At 50.7% G+C, this 20,889-nt stretch overlaps 2 protein-coding genes across 4 annotated transcripts; one reads left to right on the top strand and one right to left on the bottom strand.

Moving 5' to 3' along the window:
- Positions 1 to 354: 354 nt before the first annotated feature.
- On the bottom strand, positions 355 to 3,850 carry LAMTOR2 (late endosomal/lysosomal adaptor, MAPK and MTOR activator 2). Of its 2 annotated transcripts, none has more exons than XR_010840496.1 (4): positions 3,666 to 3,850; positions 2,963 to 3,370; positions 778 to 1,165; positions 355 to 544 (listed from the first exon to the last, which is right to left on the bottom strand). XR_010840496.1 is itself a non-coding variant. In XM_059055500.2 (4 exons), the coding sequence occupies exons 1-4, from the start codon at positions 3,731 to 3,733 to the stop codon at positions 488 to 490; spliced, it is 378 nt and encodes a 125-aa protein (XP_058911483.1). In that variant the 5' UTR covers positions 3,734 to 3,840; the 3' UTR covers positions 355 to 487. The 2 variants fall into 2 exon arrangements, 1 of the variants encoding a protein (XP_058911483.1); XM_059055500.2 differs by having other exon boundaries at positions 778 to 867; positions 3,208 to 3,370; positions 3,666 to 3,840.
- A 933-nt stretch (positions 3,851 to 4,783) lies between these two features.
- UBQLN4 (ubiquilin 4) lies at positions 4,784 to 19,912 on the top strand. Of its 2 annotated transcripts, none has more exons than XM_067038106.1 (11): positions 4,784 to 4,948; positions 6,715 to 6,866; positions 7,255 to 7,472; positions 8,051 to 8,313; positions 9,900 to 10,058; positions 13,769 to 13,994; positions 15,068 to 15,207; positions 15,699 to 15,782; positions 15,998 to 16,062; positions 16,260 to 16,446; positions 18,051 to 19,912. In XM_067038106.1, the coding sequence occupies exons 1-11, from the start codon at positions 4,841 to 4,843 to the stop codon at positions 18,201 to 18,203; spliced, it is 1,755 nt and encodes a 584-aa protein (XP_066894207.1). In that variant the 5' UTR covers positions 4,784 to 4,840; the 3' UTR covers positions 18,204 to 19,912. The 2 variants fall into 2 exon arrangements, with proteins under 2 accessions (XP_066894207.1, XP_058911019.1); XM_059055036.2 differs by having other exon boundaries at positions 15,947 to 16,062.
- The last annotated feature ends 977 nt before the right edge of the window (positions 19,913 to 20,889 follow it).

Here is a 20,889-nt window from a genome sequence, read left to right as displayed (position 1 = left end):
AGGTGCCCCGCAAGGGACTTCAGGACTGAAGGACACTGAACTCCCATGCCCTGTTTTCTCTCTGTCCAACATGACCCCCACCAGCCCCTTGTTCCTCTCAGCTTACTCCCAAGGTTTTGCCAACAGGTGGCTAAGATTCTTCTCTGAGTGGCAGCGGCCAGGTGAGGTCACACCACCGGAGAGGCCAAGGGACCTGAGGCACCACTGCCAATAACCTTTTGGTGTTGGAGGCTGTGGAGAAGGAGTGAGTGGAAAGCCCCTCACTTGCAAAACATGAAGAACCTTATAAGCAATCCCTGCTCCTTCCTATCTCCTCTGATTCCCCCCATCCAAGAAAGCAGCCAAGACACAAGACAGGAGTTGAAGTTTATTCTTGGAAAGAACAAAGTCCCCCCAACCCTCCACATCCAGGAAGGCTTCCCCAGGGGGCCCTGCCCCTCCAAATGGTCATCTCTCTTTTCTGAACCCCTGCTTCCACCAACACCCATTATGATGCCGCTACTTGGGTGAGAGGCTCCTCCAGGTACTGCACCAAGGCCAGGGCCTGCGGGAAAGGGAGGAGAAACCAGTCCTACACAAGGCCTGCCACTAGAGGGATCTTAAATTCAGGTCTACTCCTAATGCCGAGCCCCCAGCCCCCAGCCTCCAGTGTTAGCCCGCACCAGACATGGATTGGGTGACATGAGAATGACTCCGGGAAGGTGGGGATGGGAGTGGACACAATGATGGAGCATGAAGGCTGGGCCCAGGGTTTTACAGGGATGGGCACATACACACCTTGGCCTTGAGCATTCCGAAGCCAACAGTCTCCTTGGCATACATGCACAGTAGAAGGTTGGCCACTCGAGTGATGGCTACACGGCCCTCCTGGTGGGGGTGATATCAGGGGATGTGATGTTCTGCTTGCACCCTTCGCCCTCTCTTTCCCCATGGACTCTTCTTGAGAGAGACTGTATCTTCCTTCCATGTCCTGGGCACAGCAGGAGCTTCTGCTGGGGGACTTTGGCCACAGACCTGGATGTGAAGTTCTGAGGCCATTCCAGCCTCAGCACAGCCACCTACTAACCAATCTCCCAGAAGCTCAGTTACTCTTTCTGTAACCCGTACCTCACTCCAGCTGGTGAAGATGCTAATACACAGGAAGGAGTTTTGTATCTGCAAAGGGCTGTCCAGATGGGTGATGTTATTATTATGGTTTATTATACAGTTATTATCATTATGGTAAGGGGAGAGTAGTAACCCAAATTATACTTCTCCTCACTTCCCAACGTAATGTTTTTCAAACTATAGGTTTGGCCCCAGGGTTAACTGACCCCAGATCAATTAAGAAGTTGATCAGCAATAAAAGAAAAGAAGGGGAATTCCTTGGTCCAGTGGTTAGGACTCGGCGCTATCACTGCTGGAGCCCAGGTTCAATCCCTGGTTGGGGAACTAAGATCCTGCAAGCTGTGCAACGTGGCCAAAAAAAAGAAGAGAAATGAAGTATATTGCATATAGTAAGGGAAGTACTGTTTCATGAAACTTTCGTTTTACTGGACTCTGACTTAAAATATATTTCTTATGGCTGGGTTGTGGTCAGAACATTTGAAAGCTATCACCCTTATAGCACCAGCTCTAGGGTAGGCACCCTAGGAATCATCAATGGAACTGGCATCCTTGGTTAAGGAGGGAGTGAGGAAGAGGTAGGTGGCTGAGTTACAGTGGAAATCCTTCCTGGAGAGTTCACTCTTGGGGCCTTTTCAGTTTGGTTCAGCAAACTTTCACTAAGCATCCACTGTGTGCTTGGAACCAGGTGCTGCACCCCCTGTCTCTCTGGGTGCCTCATCTACTAACCTCTCCCATTCTCATGCTACTCCAGCCACTTCAACTTTGTTGATCTCTGCCCAGGCATCATTCTGCCTCAGGGCGTTTGCACTTACTGTTCTCTCTATCAGAAATGTTCTTGGACTTCCATGGTGGCGCAGTTGTTAAGAATCCACCTGCCAATGCAGGGGACACAGGTTTGAGCCCAGGTCCAGGAAGATCCCACATGCTGCGGAGCAACTAAGCCCGCGAGCCACAACTACTGAGCCTGCACTCTAAAGCCCGCGAGCCACAATTACTGAGCCCGCGTGCCACAACTACTGAAGCCTGAGTGCCTAGAGCCTGTGCTCCGCAACAAGAGAAGCCACTGCAATGAGAAGCCTGTGTACCGCAACAGAGTAGCCCCCTCTCACTCCAACTAGAGAAAGCCCATGCGCAGCAACAAAGATCCAATGCAGCCAAAAATAAATAAATAAATTTAAAAAAATAAATATTCTTAACCCAGAGAGCCACATGGTTTGCCAACTTCCTTCAGATCTTATAGATCTTTGATGAGATGCCACCTTTTCAGTGAGATAGTCCTTGACACAAACATCCTCTCTATCTCACTTCCTTTTTGCTTTTTCTCCACAGCATTTCCAATACCTAACATACTACTTTTTACACTTACATACATACATACATTACAAAACATATTTATTAACTTATTTTAGGAACATACATATTTTACTTAATTTAAGGCTTATGTAAGACTGTAAGCTGCATTAGGGCTGTAGTTTTTGTCTGTCTTGTTTGCTACTTTTTCCCCAGTCCTGAGAACACTGCAGGGATCTAAAAATTTGTTGACTGAACAGATAGAAAGGTGAATGAGACAGCTTCTGTTTCCAAGAAGTTTACAGTCTAATGGCCACTTCCCCTTTCTGGACTGCATCGAGTTTCTCTGTAAACTGAAGGGATTGGACTAGAGTCTGGAGACTCTGCCATGCTTCTGAGTCTGTGAATCTCAGATGACAACACTTTGTGTCTGCATATCACTCTACAGTTTATATCCACCCTTTCATTTGATCACAACAACCCTGTGTGCATGATGTCGTGATGGGGATTATTGTTTTCACCTTGGAGGTGTGGTAAGAAAGCTCAGAGAGGTTAAGTGACTTACCCCAAGGTTCCACAAATGATAAGTGGCTGGCTGAGATCAGAACCCCAGCCAGACCTCAGGTCCAGGACTCCTTTCTCATCACCACTTGATGCATAGGGTCCTGCCTATTATAAATGTTGCTGCAGACCGACTCTTAGTAATCTTCCAGAGATCCTGTCCCTGCCCCTCCAACCATCCAGGATGGGGTCCAGGTCGCCCCTTGGGGATGCCCTTAGAGAAAGAGGAAGTGGCTCCCTTCTCCATACCATGCAGTCCATGAGGATGAATTTGAGATTGTCTTCATTAAACGCTTGGTTCCCGTTCCGGTCGTAGGCCGCCCAGATGTTACTGGCGATGGCAGCGGTGACCCGGGCGTCCGTATCCCCGTAACCGGAGTAGGCCAACAGAGATCCCTCGTTATTCAGCAGCCTGGCGAAGGATCAGGAGGGATATCAACGTGCTCAGGACGGGGAGTCAAACGCCTGTGCTCCCATCCTAACTTCCGCCACCAGCCCTTCTAGAAAGCAAGCGTCTGGGCTGAGTGTGTGCTACAATATGCCCCGAGCACCCAGTACGTCGGTTTCTCTTTTCGAGAGGTGCCCTCCAGCCGGTTCACCTAGCTGCTGCCCCCTCTGCCACCGCCTCCCTTCCCCACCCCTCCCCCGGAGAGTCGCGCGCTGCGCCACGCCAGTGCTCGCCACTCGGGTTCTCGGTCCGCACTCACAGGGTGCTCTGGACGCCTCCAGTGTTGGCCTGGCTTAGCACCTGGGTCAAAGCCTTGGGACGCAGCATGCCTGCGGCTCCTATCCCTGGGCTTTTGCTCCCAGATCCCCGAGTTTCCTACTGCTGCCCTCCGCTTCCCGTAGTCCAGCTGCCCTGCTCCTGAACGCCCTGGGAGTTGTAGTTTTCTGGCCTGGCTTTGTGGTTCTGACTCAACTTCGCCCCACCGCGGGGTGCCCTGGGAATTGTAGTTCTTTGCGATTCCGCGAGGCACCCTGGGAACTACAGTTCGCTTTTCCAGTGCGACCACGCGGTTATGGGGGAAAAGAGCGGGAGAAAAAGGACAGAGGCAGTACTGGAAGGACATTTAACCCCCTCGGGCAGAGAAAAGTCATATCCGCTTGACAATTCACGATTCAGTAGTTAAAAGAAAATAAAATCCCTATATTTGTCGGGCACACCTTTGGTAACTTTTCAAAGCAAATTTCTACATTATGCACAGTTCTGTGAGATGAGGCGATAGATACTATTGAGGAAACCAAGGCTCAGAAGGGCCACGCAGGCAAAATTCAGGTCTCTAGAAGTGTACTTAATAGACTTCGTGCAGGCCACTAATCTCAGGGGAACAAAGTCAATCCTAGAGACAAGGTTTTAGGTAGATATCCAGAAGTGGGAAAATTCAACCTCAAAGTCGGGAGAGGTCTCAGGCCTGGAAAGAATTTGGGCTTCCCGAGAAAGACCAGTTATCACAGGGAACGGAGATAAAGCGGCGACACAGAAAGTCCTTTGTCCCGGAGCGGGACTTAACCCGCGGAGGGGCGGGGGCAGCTTTGGGCCGGGTGGACCTCAGCTCGGCTCGGGCGGGCTAGTTCGGCCCCCGTCCCGCAGTGACTGACACGCCCCGCCTCCGCCCCGAACCCCTCGGGGGCCGCAGCCCAGCAAGGCCCTGTCCAAGCTGCTGGACCCCGGGCTCAGTCCTGGGCGGACCCCGCTGCAGTGGCCCCCCCAGTCCGCCCGGGGCGCTGTGGCTGCGGCTGGTCCGGAGGGGGCGGTGAAGCCTTGGAAAGGGGAGGGGAGAGGGGAGTGTTGGAGGCGCCGGAGCTGAGCCCGGACGGCCGGCCGGGCGGGGAGAAGGAGGAGCCGGGGCGGGCTGGCGGGCGGCCGGGTGGCGGCGGCGGCATGGCGGAGCCGAGCGGGGCCGAGACGAGGCCCCCCATTCGGGTCACCGTCAAGACCCCCAAGGACAAGGAGGAAATTGTGATCTGCGATCGAGCCTCGGTCAAAGAGGTAGTACGGGTGGCGGGGGTGGGGGTGAGCGCGGAGGAGGGGTCTGCGAAGAGGGGGGTGGCTCTGAGACGGTGGGGCGTACGGGAGGGCCGGGGAGAGGAGGGCGGGGGCCCAGCACGCACTCGGAGGAGCGGAAGGGAAGGGCAGGAGGGTAGGGGGCGTCCTGCGGGGGTGGTCTGGGGGAGCGTGGCGCGTGTTGGGGAAGGGAGGCCGGGGGTTTGCCTTGTGGCCTGGGCTGGGGGCGTGGTGGAGAGTGCGAAGAGGACACCTTGCACAGGGAAGGGGGAAGGACCCTGGGTTTGAGGGGAGTATTCGCCCCAGTTACTGGTCGGGGTTCGAGGCGCCGAGTCAGAGTGGGGGCCGGGCAAAGAGCTGAGCGGGCGGGAGGCGCAGGTTGGGGGAGAGCTCCGGGCTCCTACTGTGCGCCTCAGAGAACGCCCAGCATTCTCACGCCCGGCCAGGGGGTAGGATTTCCGTCTGCCCGGATGTTTCCTACTCTTTCAAATCAAGGTGGTTACATTTGATTCTCAGCCCCTCTGGGATTTACACAGTGTGCAGTAGGTGCTCAATAAAAATGTGTTGAATGAGTGAATGAGGGAATATTGCCTGTGTTCACCACCCCCCTGTGGCTGCTCCAGAATTTCACAGAGGCGGGGCTTAAGATAGGCGTCTGGTTGGAAGGGAGGGATCTAGAAGCTGCCTTTGCTTAACAAGTGCACTCTTTTTACTTAGAGTGTGGGTTTGATTTGGTTGGGTTGATAGGGGTGTTGCTGATAGATTTGGGGAGTCTAACTCTCCCCAAGCCAGCCTTTAGTGCCGTCATTGCCCCTCTCCCCACCTTATAAAATGACTACATTCCAGAATTTAAATAATTTTTGCCTGCAAAACTGAATTTGAAATCCACCCTTGAGTGGATTTAATTGAGTGGCCCCATGTGTTTGGTTAAGAGCCTGGGCTTTGATATCAAGACCTGAGTTCCAGTCTGCCCAGAGCAAGTTACCTAATTGCTCTGATCCTCAGTTTTCTCATCTTTAAAATGGAGATGGGCTTCCCTGGTGGCGCAGTGGTTGAGAATCCGCCTGCCGATGCAGGAGACACGGGTTCGTGCCCTGGTCCGGGAAGATCCCACATGCCGCGGAGCAACTAAGCCCGTGAGCCATGGCCGCTAGGCCTGCGTGTCCGGAGCCTGTGCTCCGCAACTGGAGAGGCCACAACAGTGAGAGGCCCGCATACCGCAAAAAAAAAAAAAATAAAATAAAAAAATAAAATAAAATGGAGATAATAATTAACATGTATCTCATGGGACTTAGACTCTTAACTAGTGAATAGTTAGTGCTGTTATAAATGGGATCTATTTGCTGTAGTTGTTACAAGAACACTGGGAATAAAGAGAGGAAAGAGAAGGCTGAGGGGAGATAGGGCCTGGGCCCAAGGCTGTTGAAGGAGTTGGGATGGAGAGAACTGCCCAGGTAGTATGCTCACAGGGAACTGGGTGGATGGACTGAAAAAGGAGTGTCAGATAGAAGCAAGGGCTTTCTAGGGTGGGAGACCCTGGGGTAGAGCTGAGAGGAGTTCTCACTGGTCCACCTCCTTGGTTAAGAAAGGAGCTGCTTATTGCAGCTGGAGGGATGCAGTCAGGACTGCTGAAAGGACTTCCCACGACTAGAGGTGGGAGCAAGGGAATGCAGAGGCTTTGAAAAGAAGCAGGGTCCCTGGTTGGAGGAGCCCAGGCAGCCTCCACAGTGACCTTTGCCTCTTGATCACAGTTCAAAGAGGAAATCTCCCGGAGATTTAAGGCTCAGCAGGATCAGCTGGTCCTGATCTTCGCAGGCAAGATCCTCAAGGATGGGGACACACTGAACCAGCATGGGATCAAGGATGGGCTCACTGTCCATCTGGTCATCAAGACCCCTCAGAAGTAAGTTCAGGAGAGGAGCAGGTCCAGCTTTGGATTGGGCATTTTTTTCCCCAGCTGATACTTTCTCACCCATTGTTCAACTGTACATCTAAGGCCTATGCCAAGGCCCAGGAAGGTGGCTCTTGGATGGATTGCCAGGAAGCCCTGTGATCTCATCTGCAGGGGAATGGAACCTGATTTACCTCTTCCTGCATACCCTGAAGATAGAGGATACTCGCTCCTCTCTTCCTCTGTCTGATTTACTGACTGCCCCCAGTATCACCCTGCCCCAGCCTCAGGGTTGCTTAGGAGGTGGCTTGGGTTAGGGCTATAGCTGCACAGCAAACATAGAAATCATTGTCTTCCCTTTTGTGTTCACTTCAACTAGGATTTTTCTGTCTGTCCTCAGGGTTCAAGATCCATCTACTGCCCCTGCTTCTTCCCCTTCCACTCCAGACCCAGCCTCAGCGCCCTCCACCACGCCTGCTTCACCTGCCACTTCTGCCCAGCCCTCTACTTCTGGCAGTGCCACTTCGGATACTGGCAGTGGAAGCCGAAGGAGCAGTGGGGGGGGTACCTCCCCAGGGACTGGGGAGGCACCTCCCAGTGCCACTGCATCCATACTCTGTAAGCCTTTAGGGTGGAAGGCACTGTCCTGTTTTGGGCTGTGGAGTGCGGGAGAACCAAGAAGAGGGGACAATATGGTCCCTGCTCCTGATTTGATGGGAATTGGGGACCCCTGGACATAGGTGTCCAGACATTGGTACTTGAGCCAAGAGGGGGAAGAAACCAGTTTGTGAGGGCTTCCCAGAAGAGGAGAGCATGGCAAAATGTGAAGAGTGAGGGGAGAAATGGGGCTGGGGATGTGGGGAACCCTGGGTAAAGATATTGGAATTTGGGAAAAAGGTGGGTCCAGCAGTAGCCAGTTGGGGAATATTTATTTGCTCATTCAGTAGGTCATCACTGGTTACCCTCTCTGTGCTCAGTATTGTGCCTGCCTGTCAGCCTCGGCCATCAAAGATGTCTCAGTCTAGTAGGCTCACATCTCTTTGCCAGCAGTGGATCAGGGCTGGGGCTGTGGAAATGATTGGAAAAGGGAGATGTGAGAAGGAGAAGGGGCCCATCCTGGAAACCTGACTTCAGTGGCTCTGGCCAGGTAGGGGAAGAGTCTTGTGACAGACTGTGACCCTGCCCCCTCCCCCCAGCTGGCTTTGGGGGCATCCTGGGCCTGGGCAGCCTGGGTCTGGGCTCTGCCAACTTCATGGAGCTGCAGCAGCAGATGCAGAGGCAGCTGATGTCCAATCCTGAGATGCTGTCGCAGATCATGGAGAACCCCCTGGTCCAGGACATGATGTCTAACCCCGACCTGATGCGCCACATGATCATGGCCAACCCCCAGATGCAGCAGCTGATGGAGCGGAACCCCGAGATCAGCCACATGCTCAACAACCCTGAGCTCATGAGGCAGGTGGGTCTGAGAGAAGGTTGGGATTGTGGAGGACACCTGGTCCCCAGCTGTGCCCTGCCTGACCTTTTCCCACCTTGTTCTACCTTGACTTGTTCATTCATTCATTCATTCAGCAGCCATGTTTTGAGCCCTGGGGGTACAGTGATGAAAAGACATAGGCCTAGCTTTCCAGGAACTTCTGGTCTCAAAGGGAAGTGGGACAAGTAAGCAGGCTGTTATAATAAAATGTGGTCGGTGCTATTATAGAGATAGTCACAGAAGCACACAGAAGGGCTCCTGATCCTACCTGGGGCTCAGAGGAGGCCCTAAAGGAAGTGTCACCCAAGCAGAGACCCAAAAGAGGAAGAATGAACCAGAGGAAGAAAAAGAGAAGAGTATTCAGGGCTGAGGGACAGCAAGTACAAAGGCCTGGGAATTAAAGATAATAGGAGGACTGGGGAGCATTTTGTCTGGACAGGGCCTGGTGGGTAAGGGAGACCCAGGGGAGGTGGTTTGGTGTTGGTCTTTGGGAGCTCCATCTCGTAGCCATCCACCAGGGGACGAGGGTAGACGATCTCAGCAGAGCTGTGGACACTAGTGCTAGACTCACCAGAAGATAAGTTCCAGAAGGGCAAGGATTTGCAAGTGTTTTGTTCACTGCCTAGAACAGTGCCTGGTATATAGTAGTCACTCAATAAGTACTTATTAAATGAACGAATTGTGGGATAAGAGTTCAGAATCTTATCATAGACATAAAAATGTCTTAGAAGAGGCAAGTGTGGAGCAAATTTGGGAAGAAGGACAGGGAAGGCATTCCAAGTTGGATGGGAACAAGAAGCAGCTATGCTCATTTTATCTGTTATGTACTGCTGTCCCCTAGAGCTGACATAGGTCACCCCCTCCTTATTGAAAGTGAGCCATTGGTTCCCAAGAGAAAGCCCCCATCCTGTTTCTCAAGATTCAGTGAGGCCAAAGACCTGGGGTAAGATCTAGAAGGTGTTGGTAGCATTGTCCCAGCTTGAATCCTTTCCCTCCCCAACTTGTCGTTTACCAGACAGACCAATCTGGCCTTGAACCCTGTCTCCACCACTAACTGGCTGTGTGTCCCAGGCAGTGAGTCCCTGAGCCTGTTTTCTCATTTGCTAAATAGGGACAGAAATACCTACACGGGATGGTTATTGTGGGTATTAAATGATTTAAATTCTGTAAAGTACTTAGCCCAGTGCCTGTATGTCGTAACTGCTCAGTAGATGTTAATTTTCTCTTTTGCTTCTTCTTTCTCATGTCCTTTCTTATTCAACTTCCTTGTGCTCCCTGACACTTCTGGGGATCCTCTGAACCTGAGGGAGGGAAGCTGCTGCCTTCATCCTATCTGGGATCATTGTACCCCCAAAAGTCAACCAGAATTCCCATAGGGAGGCAGGGTTAGAGCCAAGGTGACAGTAGAGGAAGGAAGTCCAGTTCACCCTACTCCCTGCCACTATGGGTCAGTTCCTAGGCCCTGGACCCTGATCCTGATGCAGACCTCCTCATCAGGGCCCACTCTTTTCCAAGCTTGGTGATCCCCTGCTTCCAGGGCCATTATCTCTCTTTCCCTTTTCCACCAGACGATGGAGCTTGCTCGGAATCCAGCCATGATGCAGGAGATGATGCGGAACCAAGACCGGGCCTTAAGCAACCTGGAGAGCATCCCTGGAGGGTATAATGCCCTCCGCCGCATGTACACGGACATCCAGGAGCCCATGTTTAGTGCTGCTCGGGAACAGGTGGGGCCAGGGGCTGGGCTGTGGGAGGGAAGTCTGGACTCAGGATTACCTACCCCCAGACCCAGGCAAGACTGAGGTGCTGTCTGCTCCTCTTTCCTTCCCTAGCCCCCTGAGGGTGGGCCTTGGCTTAAAAGTGGTTCTCATGCTGCATAGCCAGGGATGGTCCAACTTGGCATGGGACTGAGGCACTAGGGCAGAAGATAGCAGAGTTCCCTAGGGAAGTGGGCAAAGGGTAGTATCCAAGGGATTTGACATTGTTCTGACAAACTTTTTGCACCAAGGGCTCAAAGATTGTGGGGCAGGCCTGGGGTCAAACAGCCAGCCCTAGCACAGTGTGTCTCAAGTGTGGTCCACAGATCACCTGCATCAGAATCACCTGGGGAGCTTGTTAACCATGAGATTCCTAGTCCCCACCTTTGAGCTACTTATTGAATCAATCTCTGGAATCAAGTCCTGGGAATACGCACTTTAAAAAAGGCTTTAAGAATTCTTTCCAAATATACAAAAAGTATAGCATTCTCTTGTATCCTTGTGGCCCTAAAATGTTGCCGTATATAGTTTCAGTGCCTTTTTGGGTTCTTTTTTTAAAGTTTAGCTTACACTAAATACAATATACATTTACCTGTTTCAAAACTCAAAAGTTACACAACGTAAACAAAAGGGTATTTAAAAAGTATAGAAAGGTATGCAAGCTCAACAAAAGTATACACAAGGGATCCTGCTATTTCCATCTCCCAGCCACCTCTTTTCCACCCCAGAGTTAACAAATGTTGTTAGTATTTTGTATGTTTTCCTAGACGTATTAAACATTAGCAAATAAGATATTACACATAGAATTGCAGCCTTCACATACCCCTCCCCCATCTTATACCTCTCTTTCCCTCTCCAGAGCTAACTACCACCCTGAAGTTGGTGTTTGTCATTTCAATTCTTTTATTACCTATGTATGAATCCATAAACAATCTGTGGCCACGTTTTGCATATTTTCAACCTTATAGAAGTGGTATCATGCTGTTCATACAATTTTAAACTTGTTTTTTAAAAAAATCTAAAAATGTTTTATTGAAGAATAATATAGTTGTAGAAAGGTGCACATATCATAAGTGTACAGCTTGATGGACTTTCACAGACTGAATGCCCCGCCATCCCCAACCAGCACCCAAGTGGGAGGGTGGGGCCTTACATTCCTTCTTCCTTGTGGAAAGGAAAAAGCACCATATCCTGAGTGGCCCGTGCTATCCCAACGGATTCTTTGTTCATGCCGTCTCTGCCCTACACCAAGTCTCCACAGATGAGTGTGCCTTGTTGACCCTGTCCCTACGATGATGCCACATTGTCTTAATTAAGTCTGGGCATCGGGTAGGGTGAACCACCCCTCTCCCCTTCCAGCTGATTCTTCACCATCATCTTGGTTATTCTTGGCATTGCTCTTTCAAATTTTAAAAAGCGCTATAGGGATCAACTGTGAGTTTTTAAAGAAATTAATTTATTTTAAGTTTTATTTTATTTAAGTGTTTAATTAAAAATATAAATCAAAGTAATGTATGTACCTGGTTAAAAAAATTTTCAAGTAGTTGAGCAAGGCTTTATAACAAGCACCCAGCTAATTCTGATGTACTCTAAGGTGTGTGAACCACTGGTTCAGCTAAAAGGATGTTTGGCATCAACAAACCTGGATTCAAATACCTGCTCCATCATACTTCAGTGGTGTGATCTTAAGTGAGTTGCTTAACCTCCCTGAGTCTTCACTTCCTCATTTGCAAAATGGAGACAATGTGTTATAGCAGTATTCTCAATCACTTTGGTCTCTGGACCCCTTTATTTATTTTTTGTTTAATTTAAAAAAAAATTTTTTTTTTTTTTTTTGGCCACACCGTGTGGAATGCGGGGGTCTTAGTTCCCCAACCAGGGATTGAACCCGAGTCCCCTGCAGTGAAAGCTCGGAGTCCTAACCACTAGACCACTAGGGAATTCCCCTCTGAATCACTTTATACACTTAAAAATTATTGAGGACCCAAAAGGTTTTGTTTTTGTGGGTTAGGCCTATTGATATTCACTGTGTCTGAAATTAAAACTGAGAAGTAAAAAAAAAATTATTTGTTAACTTATTTAAAAATAACAATAAATCCATTATACATTAACATAAATAGCATATTCTTTTGAAAAATAACTTTATTTTCCAAAACAAAACTTTAGAGGAAAGAATGGCCTTGTTTGACTTTTTTGCAGATCTATTGAATGTCTGGCTTACTACAAGACAGCTGGATTCTCACATCTGCTTCTGCATTCAGTCCGTTGCAATGTCACATGTTACGTAGCCTTTTGAAAACTCCACTGAATACTTATGAGAGAATGAGAGTGAAAAAGGCAAATAACATCTTAGGATTATTAAAATGGTTTTTAAACCTTGCAGGGGTCCTAGGACCACACTTTGAGAACTGGTGTATTAGAGGGATATTGTAAACATTAGAATAAATGGGTCAGGCACATAGTAGGTGCTCAATAAATGGCAGCTATTATCACTTTTGGGAGTTCACAGAAAGAAACTCAGGCCTTAGGGTGTATGGGGAAGAGCAAAGCAGTACCCAGAACTAGGTGGGTTTGGATGCTAGGCAAGTTACCTGAACAGGAAATCTGAAACGTTGACAAAGACTGAAACTGTGGTGCATGAACCCTCGCCTGCAAGCCCTGTTATCTGAACAGGCATCCGGTAGGGTGAAGGAACCACAGCTCAGAGCAGGAGAGTCCTTGGTCAGCCCTGGTCCCCATGACCCACTTTGAATAAACAGGAAAAGTGACTGGATACGAAACTCCATGGTGGGGAGGGGCTGAGGCTGCTCAGGTACCTCCTGCGTGGGTGTTAGTGGGTCCAGAGGGAGGACATGTGGGTGCTGCCATGGGCAGCCCACCATATGGTGGGGTTCAGACCCTGAGACAATCCTGGATAACATAGATGGGGGCCTGGTGCTGAGGGGGACTGTTTAGCTGAAGCAGCCAGTCTGAGGAGATAGGCTGTGGGAAGGGAGGGGAAGGAGGAGATTACATGGAGGAAGCAACAGAAGGAGGAGAAGACCTAGGGAGGTGTGCTTAGCCGGAGGTGTGCCCACTAAGGGGCTCCATTGTGGTGTGCCTGGATGGACAGAATGCCACGTGGGGGACCTGGGGGTGAGGGAGAGGGTTCGGTGGAGTTAGTCTTAGACCAAGGTGGCTGGAAAAGGGAGAGCTAGAGGCAGATCGGGGTCGAAGTAGAGAGCCAGCTCCCATCAAGCCAATAATTACCTATTGAGCACCTACTAGTGTCAGGGGCCAGGGGTGCAAAGGTGAATCTGACATTGTCTCTGCCCCTTAAGAGCTAAGGAAAACAAATATCTCACTACACAATGGGAAAGGTTTGTGTACAGTATTGATACTGTAGAGCACAGAGGAGATTAGATACCAAATATTTAGAGCCACCAGGGGAGATGTTGAGCTAACCCCTCAGTTATCTGAGGGGTTCAGTTATCCAGTCATCAGCATCAGGCAGCTCCCACCCTGCAGGATGAGGGTGAAGTTGCCCATTGTGGGGCTAGAAATTGACCTGAGGACCTCCAAGGTTTTAGATCTCTCTCCCTTTCCTGGGGAAGGGGAGGCTATTAGGTGAGAAGAAAGAAAGGGCCTAGCCCTTAAGGATTTGTTTCAGTCCTTAACCCAAAACCTTTCCCTCCTCCCAGTTTGGCAACAATCCCTTCTCTTCCCTGGCCGGGAACTCCGACAGCTCATCCTCCCAGCCTCTGCGGACTGAGAATCGAGAGCCCCTCCCTAACCCCTGGAGCCCCTCGCCCCCCACCTCCCAGGCCCCCGGGTCCGGTGGGGAGGGCACCGGAGGATCGGGGACCAGCCAGGTGCACCCGACAGTCTCGAACCCCTTTGGGATCAATGCGGCTAGCCTGGGGTCAGGTATGTCCTAGGGTGGAAGGAGCTTAGTGGGGTCACCAGGGCAGTCCCTCTGCCCCAGGACTGAATGGGGTTCACACTGCTGCAGAATATTGAAGACAGAGGTGAGACTGTATTGAAGCCACAGAGGGGGCTCTGTAGCCTAGAGTAGTGGCTCGACCCCTCAGGGTAAGGGTTGGTTCTGGCCCTGTCCTGATGTGCCTAGGAGTGACCTAAGTAAAGGCTCATGAGTAAACCAGGCCCCACTTCCTAAGCTCTTTCAACACTGCTGGTACTATCCAGAGTAAATGGGTCAGACTGGGAATGGGGTGTGGGAGAGGAAGCAGGGGGCAGGTAGATGTGGCCTGGGGGAGACGGATGTGCAGAGCTGCCGTGTACAGAAGTGCAGGTTATGTACTGCACAACCTTGGGAGATGCCCCATTTGTCTGGACTATGACTATACATATGGCTCTAGGGATGTGTGGTAGATGCTCTGATTTCTCTGTACCCTGGGGAGCATCTTGATTGGGAAAGTCCCTTCCCCTCTATGTGCTTATTTCATAAATAAGGTACTTGAACCTGATCCATGGTTTTAAAATTGTACTTCTGAGTCTTGAGGGCTCTGGCCCATCTCCAGGATGAGGGAAAACCAAAAGCGAAAGGCTCCAGGCCTCCTGCCCCGGCTCCAATCAGACCACTGACATACTTGGTTTCCTAGTGAGATTTAGTTTGAGGAAAGGGTCTCTGCTGCTTAGACAAGTTTGAAAACCATTGAACTGGATGATCTTTAGTCAAATCCTTTCCAACTCTGACATCTGACCTGTGGAAGGAACAGTCCAGAGGGCCATGAATCAGACCCAGTTTGCAACTGGCCTGTCCTTAGCAGAGTAGTTGGGGAAGGGGCCAGGACAAAGCCGGGTGAGATGACCTCGGAGTCAGGAGAGACTTGGACCCACGCCCCAGTACTTGGGTGCCCATTTGACTGTTGCCTTTCTGAGTTTTGTAACCACTCAGTGCCTGAAGTAATGTAGATTGAAGTGAGGCATCTGGTTTCCATCTGGACCCCTTTTCTCTTGTTTTTTCCTTCTTGTCCTAGGGATGTTCAACAGCCCGGAAATGCAGGCCCTCCTCCAGCAGATCTCTGAGAACCCCCAGCTGATGCAGAATGTGATCTCAGCCCCCTACATGCGCAGCATGATGCAAACGCTTGCCCAGAACCCCGACTTTGCTGCTCAGGTATGGAACTGGCACGAGGGGAGTGTGTTGGGGGCTGTTGCTTGTGAAGATCAAAACACTCTGGAGCTAGACTGCCTGGGTTTCTGTATTGAGCTCTGCCACTTCTTAGCTGTGTGAGCCAAGCAAGTTACTTAACCCCAGTTTCCTCATATGTAAAATGGTAATAACAATAGTTCCTGCCTCAGAGAGTTGTGAGGGTTGAGTTAATACCATAAAGTGTTTAGAACATGGCATGGCACGTAGTAAGCCCTACGTACTCGGAAATGTTAGCTATCGTCATCCTCGTCAGACCGGCTCCTGACTCTTGTCCTCGTCCAGAGTATAGTTCCATTTCCTCTCACTGTCCCACTTAGGCCTTCAGGATACTTTGAGAGCCTTGGAAAAGCTGGCCAGATTTCCTGCAGTGGAGGGGGTGCCAAGGGAGATGAGGCCGTGGGGGCATTCTGGGGGTGGGTAGGCCCAGGCCTCCCCTACTGCCTTCACCCTGGCAGATGATGGTGAACGTGCCGCTCTTCGCGGGGAACCCCCAGCTGCAGGAGCAGCTCCGCCTGCAGCTCCCAGTCTTCCTGCAGCAGGTGAGTGAGGAGCCTGGATGGGCAGAGGTTGAGGGCTGGGGTGGACCCCGAGGCCCAGTGGGTGGAACTTAAAGGAGGGGCCGCGCTTGGCTCTGGACTCAGGGTCTAGGCTGCCTCCTGTCTCCTGGCACCTCCTGTTGCCTTTCTCTGATGTTTCCCACCAGATGCAGAACCCGGAGTCACTCTCCATTCTTACCAATCCCCGAGCCATGCAGGCACTGCTGCAGATCCAGCAGGGACTGCAGACCTTGCAGACCGAGGCCCCCGGACTGGTACCCAGGTGAGGGTTGGTGGCAGATGGGCAGCAAAGTTCTGGCTACCCCTCCCCCTCAACCCCTTTCCCTGCCACTCTCTGAGCAGCCCTTGTGTCTCTGAGGGTGTTTTCCTGTTCCTTCCAAATGCTTTTCCTTCTGGATCTCACATTGCCATCCGTTTCTCAGAGGCCATCTCCCACCTCTTGGTCTCTCCTGCCTGCAGCCTTGGCTCTTTTGGGATGTCCCGGACCCCAGCCTCCTCTGCAGGCAGCAATGCTGGATCTGCGCCTGAGGCCCCCACCTCCTTGCCAGCCCCTCCAGCCACATCCTCTCCAACAGGGGCCTCCAGTGCTCAGCAGCAGCTCATGCAGCAGATGATCCAACTTTTGGCTGGAAGTGGAAACTCACAGGTACATGGGGCAGCGGGGCTGGCGCTGGGACCCTGCAGTGTTAAGGGTGGCAGTAGAATGGAGACAGCAGAGCAGGCTTCGGAGTCAGCCAGACCTGGCTTTAGTTCCTGGTCTGCTACTTTCTAGCCTTGGGCAAGTTACCGATCTTCCGTAAGTTTAGTTTCCACAGCTGTGAAATGGAGATGAGACTAGTAATGGCACTTACTGGGTCATCTGGGTACTGGTCTATGTGCCTTATGTATAAGAGCTCATTTACTTTATTCTCCACAACAGCCTTGCCAGGAAGCTATTATTATTATTTCTGTGTTACAAAAGGGGAAAACTAAAGCCCAGAGAGGTTAAGTGGCTTGCTCAGAGTCACATATCTAGTAAGTAATGGAGCTAAAATTCAAACTGAGGCATGCTGGCTCCAGAATTTACACTTTAACTACTGTTACACCATTTCTGCTTATATCAGAGGACCCCTTTTGATAATTAAAGTAGCCTCCCTTTCTGAGACAAGAGAGGAGGATTCTGGGAGGTGAGGTGACCAGAGCCCTGGGCCACACAGCCAAGGCCTGGGGTTTGGGGGAGGAGCAGGGATGAGCCCCTTAACCCTTCTATGGCCCCTGTGACTCATCTGGGAAAAGCCTTTCAATAGGAATATAAGTGTGCCCAGCTTTGTGCAAGGCACTGAGGGGGGCTGGATGAAGGGATCCCCAAGGCCCAGTCCAGCTTAAATTGTGTGGACCGTGATGAAAAACAGCACGGAGCATTGGAAACGGCTCTTGTACTGCGTGTTGGGGGCCTCTGTGATTGCTGGGCTCCTTCCAGCTCTGAGTCTTCTGTTCATGATCTAGGCTAGTGCCTCCTAAAACATGCCTTGGGGAAAACATTTCCAGGTGATGTTTATAGGAGTGTCAAAAATGAAAAGCCTCGGGCTTCCCTGGTGGCGCAGTGGTTGGGAGTCCGCCTGCCGATGCAGGGGACATGGGTTCGTGCCCCGGTCTGGGAAGATCCCACATGCCGCGGAGCGGCTGGGCCCGTGAGCCATGGTTGCTGAGCCTGCGCGTCCGGAGCCTGTGCTCCGCAACGGGAGAGGCCACAACAGTGAGAGGCCCGCGTACCACAAAAAAAAAAAAAAAAAAAAAGAAAAGAAAAGCCTCTCTTTCGTAAATAACCGTGTTTGTTGATTGGTTAAACACAATTAACAGGTTCTTGCTTTCCTGGGGCCCTTCTCTGACCTTTACTATGGCCGTGTGTGTGATGACTGCCAGGAAGGAGGGGGTTTGGAGGTAGTATTTATCAACCACAGAACATTTGGCTTTTGGATTTCCTGTTAACATCTCCAGAGTGTTGATGGAAAGCAGTTGGGAATATCGGCTGATCTAGGCCTATCCATTACTTCGAAATCTTAAGAAAGATGCCCCCCGCCTTATGATGACACAGTTGTTTAGTGACTTGGGACACTGGCTTCTTGGCCTCTGTTTGCAGCTCACCGACCCATGCCCCATTGGTTGACTCTGAGGATGTCTTCTTCTCACCATTATAAATGTTCAGAATCAGATAGGCCCCCTGGGGTTGGGTTGGTCCTGTGCCCGCTTCAAAAGGCCTGTCCCCTCCAGGTGCAGACGCCAGAAGTGAGATTTCAGCAGCAGCTGGAGCAGCTCAACTCCATGGGCTTCATCAATCGTGAGGCCAACCTGCAGGCCCTGATCGCCACGGGAGGGGACATCAACGCAGCTATCGAGAGACTCCTGGGCTCTCAGCTGTCCTAATCCCTCAGCCTGTGCCTCCTGCCTCTCCTGTCCCTCGATGCCAGCGTTTGGTTCTTACCCTCTGCGGCTTGTCATCCCTTCTGTCTTCTCCCTTGTCCTCTCCAGACGGCAGGGTGACTTTAGAGGCGTGGGCCCCAGCCCCGTAGCTCTGAGAATTCCAGTTTTACTTCTGCACCTCTTGTAGAACCTTCTCTCCTGGTCCTGCTCTAGCAGAGCTATTTAAACAGTTCTCACAGTTTTGTTGATTGGCCCCTCCTCTTTGGCCCTCCCCCACTTCACCTTTGCAACCTTCAGACTTCTCAGTGGCAGTGCAGAGCTGAAGGAGGAACTGACTCTCTGCTTTACTGGAACAGGGTCTTCTGTCTGTACCACTAGGATTTTGCTTGTCTTATGTTTACTTTTGGTAACTCTTCCTTCTTTCTCTCCCCCATCCCCTCCCACCTCCAGCCTAACCCATGCTAGACTTCCATACTCTGAAGGAGGGGCAGGTGAAACAGGCTGTGATTTTCCTCCTCACCCCCTGTTCTGTTCACTTCACCCAGCACTTTTTCATGGTCTGTTGGGACTTCCAGAGGAAGGAAGATGCCTGTTCTCCCTGTCTGAAGGGAGAGGTGAGACACAGCCCTCTGGAGCACGAATTAACAGGCCCTGGACCAGCCCAATGAGGGGAGGAGGGAATGAGATTTTCTGGAGGAAGGGAATCGGGGAAAGAGCCTGAGTAGAGGACTTGGAAGTTGGAATTGACAGTTAGGGAATGGAAGCACTAATAGTTCTTTTAGGCTGGAGAGTCCAGGCTCAGGCCTGGCAAAGGAGACTTAAGAGATGTTAACGGAATTTGAGTTGAAGAAAAGGGCTCAATGAAGCTAAACAATACGGCTCACAAGGTGTTATGTTGGTTCCATTTCTGCCAACACACATGCTTATATATATATACACACACACATTTCCATGAACCCAGGACCTGTCTGTGTCTCCAGGTACCAGTAATTTAAGCTCCCCTCAAAAGACATGAAGAGGATTGGGATCTGTCTTAGCAGTGGGTGTGTGTGTATGGGGGTGGGTGCATGCATGCATGCACGCACACATGTGCATGTGAGTTGAGTGGGAGGGTGGATCCCTTGTTGATTTCTGGTTTAGAGTTTTCTCCCACCAGAGAGAAGTAGGCAAAAGGGCCAGTCTAGGTCAGGAATAAATACAGCCTGGAGAGCTAGATCCCCTGGGCTTCTGGATGCTGGGTAACCCAAGGGTAGTGTGGGTACCTCTTCTGAAGCTGTCAGGGCTGTGACCAGCACCCTTATTACCCCTCCCCTCATTGCTTCGGGGAATAGTAGGGGAGGAGTCTTTCCCTCTAGAACCCCTGGCCTTTGGTGTCTTAGCTCCTGCCCTTTGAGTTTTCACTATTTCCCTCCAGGCCAGAAAGTTCTATTTGAGGAAGGAAAGGAGAGGGCAGCAATGATGCCTTTGATCTGGAATTGGACATTGCTCTATTGGAGCACAGAGGAGGCTCATATCACCTCCTCTCTCTGCTACTTAGCCCAGCTGCTTGGAGGACCCATTGCTGGGAATATGGAGGCAAGAGGAACAGAATTTTCTCCAAGTGGGAAAGGGTCCCAAGCAGTCCAGAGAGGATGTCTGTGTGGCTTTCCCTCCCTACCTCCCCCAACTCCCACACTGGCCTTTGTAAATAAATGGTGTGGTCTTTGTTGTGAGGGTGTCTTGGTGTTTGTTTTCTGGGGGAGAGGAGGCTGGCTGAAGACAACTTCTTGGTTTTAGAGGGCTTTTGTAAAGTGGGATCTAGAGGAATTTGAAGTTGGGTTCGGTTACCACAGGTGTTCAGAAACATCGAAGATAAAGGGATAACTGATCGTGGGGATATCTATAATCTGTAGTTTAGGAATGGGAAGGATTGCTTTCTTCTACTCCCCATCGCCAGACCATAAGTTATCAGATCCCACCCCTGCTCTCCCATAGGTCAGGGCTGGGAGAAGAATGTATGAAAGGTGCTGGGAATATGGCTAAGTCCTTACTTCCATCCTCTGATCTTTTGGCAAGACTGCCCTCTCCTTACCCCAGGGAAAACGGTCAAAACAAGAGAAACCTTTGAATCCAGACCTAATGCAAGTGGAGTTTAACAGTTATTAGTCTTGAGCTCTGAGGCTAAACCTAGCTCTACCACTAAATATGTGAATTTAAGGAAGTCTTTTCATATGTGTGCGGTTTTATCTTTTGTGTAGTGAGGTTATGGATTAGAGCTCTGTGATGTCAGAATAAAGCGAGTGGGAGGTTCCACTTCTGATAGTGGTAGGCTGGATGTTTCAGACCAGCACTCTCAGAAATTTTAAATATGAAAACTATCAAAAAATCAAAGGGTTAATAAGATTGGCTGGGAATCCAGAGAGAAAAGAAGGCCCTAAAGGCTGCCTTTGCCCAGGGGGCTTTTCCAGTTAGGAAAAGGCTGCTGAGAGGCTAAGCTGTGGTTTTGAGGGCCTTGAAGGATTAGGAGCTAGAACAAAAAATTGGAATCTGGGGAGAGCTAAAGATAGGGATGCTGGTAAAGATCCACTTGGACTAGGAACCCCTAAGGATGAATCAGAAGTAAGCCAGTCCTCATATTCTGCAGGCTAGTGTCCCAACATTCTGGGTGGTCCAGAAATTCTCAAGTCTCAAACTTGGAATACGATGATCC

Source organism: Kogia breviceps, chromosome 1 (genome assembly GCF_026419965.1).
Source record: "Kogia breviceps isolate mKogBre1 chromosome 1, mKogBre1 haplotype 1, whole genome shotgun sequence".
NCBI classification, from domain to species: domain Eukaryota; kingdom Metazoa; phylum Chordata; class Mammalia; order Artiodactyla; family Physeteridae; genus Kogia; species Kogia breviceps.
The sequence above is the reverse complement of the archived record's forward strand: the minus strand, read 5'-3'. Positions and strand labels throughout refer to the sequence as shown.